The sequence below is a fragment of the Lactuca sativa genome, chromosome 4 (assembly GCF_002870075.4).
Source record: "Lactuca sativa cultivar Salinas chromosome 4, Lsat_Salinas_v11, whole genome shotgun sequence".
Taxonomy (NCBI): domain Eukaryota; kingdom Viridiplantae; phylum Streptophyta; class Magnoliopsida; order Asterales; family Asteraceae; genus Lactuca; species Lactuca sativa.
In genome coordinates, this window is record NC_056626.2 from 142,927,906 (window position 1) to 142,933,214 (window position 5,309).

Genomic DNA, 5,309 nt, shown 5'->3' on the forward strand with positions numbered 1-5,309 from the left:
CAGGTGAGGCCTGATGATTGACAGATTTGTATACCGAGCGAGGTCGATGTCAGGCGGGGCCCTATGACGGGTGGGGCCCGTTATGTGTTTATTATGTATGGTATGAGGTATTTTGGGGATATAATAAGATTATTATGAACTACATAAAATAACGTGTGTGTGTGTGTTGTGTATTTATATTCAAGATAACAATGGATTATACAAGATACACTCTTATAACAAAGGAGTTGATAAATACAATAATATAAAGTCGTAATTATCTAATATCCCCCCTCAAGCGAATAGGTGGTCGACCAAGATGAAGCATAGAACGAAATTGTTCGAATTGAGGTCGCGGAAGACTCTATTTGAAAATGCCAGCCACCTGAAGCTTGGTTAGTACGAACTTGGTATAGAGATCAGTATGTTTAGAACACTTATTTGAGACTAGATTTTGTGTCATAAATAAAGCTCTTTTATTGTCACATAGCAAAGTTGGTCTATCAGGTGGTAAAGTGTGTAATTCTCGTAAGAGATGAGTGATCCAAACAATATTGGTTGTCGACTTAGCCATCGCTTGATATTCCGATTCACAACTAGATCTAGATACAGTTGGTTGCTTCTTAGCACTTGAAGAGACTAAGTTGCCACCAAGAAACATTGAATAGCCATATGTTGAGCGACGTGTTTCAATACAATGAGCCCAATTGGCATCAGAATAACCCAAAATGGTGTTTGTATGTGGCCGTTGAAAAGTAAGACCAAATGTAATAGTGCCCTTGACATAACGCAAGATGCATTTGACAGCTTGAAAATGAACATTAGTTGGAGAGTGAAGAGATTGACTGTCTTTATTAACAACATAAGAGAGATCAAGGCGTGTAATGGTCAAATAATGGAGAGCTCCCACTAGAGAACGATAAAGAGTGATATCATTGAAAGGAGATATGGTTAATGTGAGGACTTCATGAGTTGCAAGTAGAGTAGACACGGGTTTGGAGTCTAAGAGATCACTGCGAGTAAGGATATCCATTGCATATTTGGATTGAATTAAAAAGAGTCCATCATCAGTGTAGTTGACTTCTAAACCGAGAAAATAGCTTAGATCACTTAAGTCTTTTATTGCAAATTCTTGATGAAGATGAGTGGTGAAGGAAGTGATAACAAATTCATTGTTTCTAGTAAGAATCAAGTTATCCACATACACGAGTAAGTACATGATGCATGAATTCCGAGCATAGATAAACAAAGAAGGATCAGCACGGTTGCAAAGAAATCCATGTGAAAGTAGAAATGTACTTAAACGATGAAACCAACCATCGATACCTCGGCTTGAACGACAAACGTCTTGAGACCAGTGTTCGAACTTACTTCCACACATCACTAGGACTACATCATAGGGATGTAGGTCAACCCTTCATAAACACACTTCTACCCATTACTAGGACTGCATCATAGGGATGTAGGTCAAACCTCCGCGAACATACCTCCAATCCGTACTAGGACTGCATCATAGGGATGTAGGTCAAACTTTCGAGAACATAGTCTTACTCTTTACCTGAACAATCCAAGTACATCTACGGTCAGCCAGAATCGCTCACAAAATCCTTATCTTTCGTGTTATAGAATCATGTCGTCATCAGGAAGCAATCGGTCGAACAACGAAACCTCTGCCTTTCCTATGGACGCCGCTACCTTCCAAACCACAGTTACAGCTGCCGTGATGGCTGCCGTAACCGTTGTCCTTGCGCACCGTAGCGCTATCAGCACAATCAATGCAGATGATGGGATTGAAGTTTCCAATTGTGGTATCCATCCAGGAAGTCGCCAAACAGTAACAGTCATAGGCTCGCAAGGCCGAAAGACAGAGAACAAGAAACGAAGGCGTCAAGCCCAGAAAGAACGCAAGAAATCCTAAAAACTTGCCATGCAACAACAGCAAGTGGAAACCTCTTCCATCCCCGTACCGAGCAGACAAAATAAAGGAACACTCTCGAAGTGCGACCGGTGCAACTACCACCACAAGGGAATTTGTCGAGCCTGGCAATGCAATAATTGCAACAAGATGGGGCACATTACTCATTTCTATAGAACTACTTCCACCACTAGAGCAATCCTAGTTTGCAATAGTTGTGGTGAGGCAGGGCACTATTACAGAAATTGTCCAAAAGAGAAGATCAACGAAAGCAACCGTATCCCCATGACTCCCACTCGACACTTCACTTCCACCACCAATGTTGGTGTTGTCCAGATATGTCACCAATGCGGTGAAATTGGACACCTCAAGAAGGATTTCCCGATAGCAAAGAACTCGGGTGCTGATGGGAAGATTCTCAGGATCACAGTTGTAGGAGAAACTACGTCGGACCCTCGTTAATGTAATTTAGGTGTGTAGTTGTAACAGACTTATAAACTATCCAGAACTAGTGCAAATAGAGTCTTACCTTTTTGCGAGATCCTATCGGTATAAGGATGCTCGTGCTGCGTATACTTGTCTTTTGTAGTATACCTCATTCGCAGCAATGATCTTGTAGTAGTCTAAAATACTGTAACTCTGTTGATGGTTGCACGGTTGTGTTTTTTCTGTAAACGTCTTATGTTCAAATCTAATGTCTTTAAGTTTCAGTATGATTTCGACATTATCATACAACTCAATTCAATTTGATCCACACCATACCAGCGTCTTAAGTACATCTCTTTACCAGTAAACGTTGTTTTAGCGAAGCCGTCATATCAGAACACTGAAGTACTCATGCATGGAGTACCTCATAGTTCTTTTCTTTCCGAAGAAATCCCCGAAGTACCACTCGTGCAGTACGTCAAGTTCAATCCAAGGATTCATACAGATGATCTATCACTGAGGAATGTATACATAAGAGTGATATATAATCAAGGTTCTACAGGTTTAGAATTGATGATTCCACTTTAACTTCTTTTTCCTCGATGGGATGTGAGCTTAAAGAAGAATCAGTTATTCGACTACCTTTTCAATCTTAATTATAAACGACTCGTATACACGAGATTGTGATTGTGAGACCATGTATGAATACTAACATGAACTTCAGGACGAAGAACTGCCCAATCCTACGACTAATCGCATCATCATGTGAACAAACTTAGAACCCAGTACGACTCCTGTAAACCGATCGCCCTACAGTCTAAACACCTACGGAGATACAAGAACAGTACAGACAACTTAGCAAACCACGCAGTGATAGAATAAGAAGAATAGGCTTCTCACCCTGGAGAACTTCGGTCATATTCTTCCAGAGATCAACGGATTGCATCGTATGTACCTCAGATATCGAGGACTACGTCAAGATTTTCCATTAGAAATCGTTGTCTCTGCCTCGCATAGATGAATTGGTTGAGAAAACGCAAGGAGAGAATTACTTTCAGAAATGGATCTGAGATCTGAATACCACCAGTTTGAGTGTTAGGGAAGGATGTCCGGAAGACTACCTTCCGAACTCGATGCGGACACTTCGAGTCCGTAGTGATACCCTTCGGATAGGACCAATACGCCCATAATATTCATGAGCTAAATGGATAGGGTACGTCTTTCATACTTGGATCAGTTCGTCATTTCTCCATGTGATGACTTACTTATCTACCCTCGTAGTAAGAAGGAACCCGTGGAAACATTATCTTCGGAGGAACTCTCGCGAAGTTCTCTAAGCATGAGTTTTGAAATTGAAGAGTCAGATTTCCTATGACACACTATTAGTGATGTGGGAAATTTTGAGTACTCTTTCAATTTGTCAAGACCGTTGACAATTTGTCGACACCAGAGACGCCGACAGACATTCGCCAAATTCTAGGTCCTACAGACCTACTGTCATAGCTCGTCCATAACTCCTCGCAAATCACAGAAACCCGTACGACTTTTACCCAGCAAGGGGTGGCCCTTGATGGGGAAGATAAGCAAGAAAAAAAAAACCTTGGAAATTCCAAGTGAGAGACCAAGTTCTTTAGGAAAAACTCACTCTGGGAATGGCTTAATACGCTTCGTATCGCGTGGAAAGCTAAATCCAAAATAGTTAGGACCTCCAAGATTCTTACCAGAATCGGTCATGTACCTCGCAAACTAGACCTACTCCGCGAACTCCGTAACATACATTTTACTCTTCGCATCTCGATCGTGAAACCGTACCTTTCTGTTAGGACTCTTGTAAGCCCACTCGACGAGGTCAAGATTAACGAGATCCTCGCCTTCATATTAGAACCGTAGTGACCCTCGACCGAGAGGTCAAGCGGACGAAGCAACGTCGTCGCCCATTAGTGAAGGTTCGTTGGGATACCAACCGAGAACCCGATTTCACTTAGGAATGCTAGAACCAATCGATTAGGAAGTTTCGTCCTCGTGACTCAATCATTCATACCTACTTCCTTACCTAAATTCTAATTTCGGGACGAAATTCCCTTTAACAGGGGGATGATGTGACAACCCGAAATTTCCATTCTGTACAAACCATATCAAATCAATAGAAGTTAGATCAGTTACAGAGAATTTCCAGACTTCTAGGTATAAGTTTGAGTATTTTAGGATTTACACTTAAGGAGATCTCAGGAGAGTGGATGCACTAGGGTTTTGTGCAACACTGTTATTCCAAAACTCTATGATATTAGCATTCATTCCAGGAATAAAATATTTTCTGCCAAAAATCCCAAGACTATATATCGCAATCTGAACCATATTCATTCATTAGTTACATTTCCAACTAGAGAAAAGTCAAATTCTCTCTCACGGATCTTCGGGTTTTTATCCCAAATCGTGAGTACTTCTATCTAGTTGTAATATATATCATAGATTGTGCCTAATAACATCAAAATCGGATCAAAACCCCAAGATTTGAGAGTTTACCGCCCAAGAACACTTGGAGAGTAAACTCTTTTATAAGGGCCAAAGTGAGCCCAATGTCCCTCCAAACCATGGAAATGAACCTTGAGACTATCCATAGCTTGTTTAGAGATCCAAAACATTAAGAATCAAGGGTTGAAAGTGAGTTCACGGCCAAGGATGTTCTTGGGCCGTGAACTCCATTTTTAGGTGCCAAAACACCCTAAAAACCTTCCTTACGCAAAGAGACTAGTTTAGACATGTACCCTAATGAGTTTAGGACTAGCAAACACCATTAGAACACCAAGAGTAAGGTGTTCACGGCCCAAGAAGTTCCAGGGCCGTGAACTCCAAACAATAGTGCCAAATGGTGCTATAAACTCTTCTAAAGCCTTGTACACTAGCATACTTTAGTTCCTAGTTAAATTAGGAACTTGAAAACACCACAAACACCCTCCCAAGGGAGATTATGGCTGTAATCTCCATGGGA

At 41.2% G+C, this 5,309-nt stretch overlaps 1 protein-coding gene across 1 annotated transcript; it reads right to left on the reverse strand.

The window, feature by feature from the left end:
* Positions 1–343: 343 nt before the first annotated feature.
* On the reverse strand, positions 344–1,360 carry LOC111895334 (uncharacterized mitochondrial protein AtMg00810-like). Its single transcript, XM_023891416.1, has one exon. It carries the CDS (start codon positions 1,358–1,360, stop codon positions 344–346), a length of 1,017 nt encoding a protein of 338 aa, XP_023747184.1.
* Positions 1,361–5,309: the final 3,949 nt, after the last annotated feature.

Excerpts from the sequence above, each read along its gene's own strand:
- LOC111895334 (XM_023891416.1), bottom strand. The coding sequence starts at position 1,360 with ATGTGTGGAAGTAAGTTCGAACACTGGTCTCAAGACGTTTGTCGTTCA.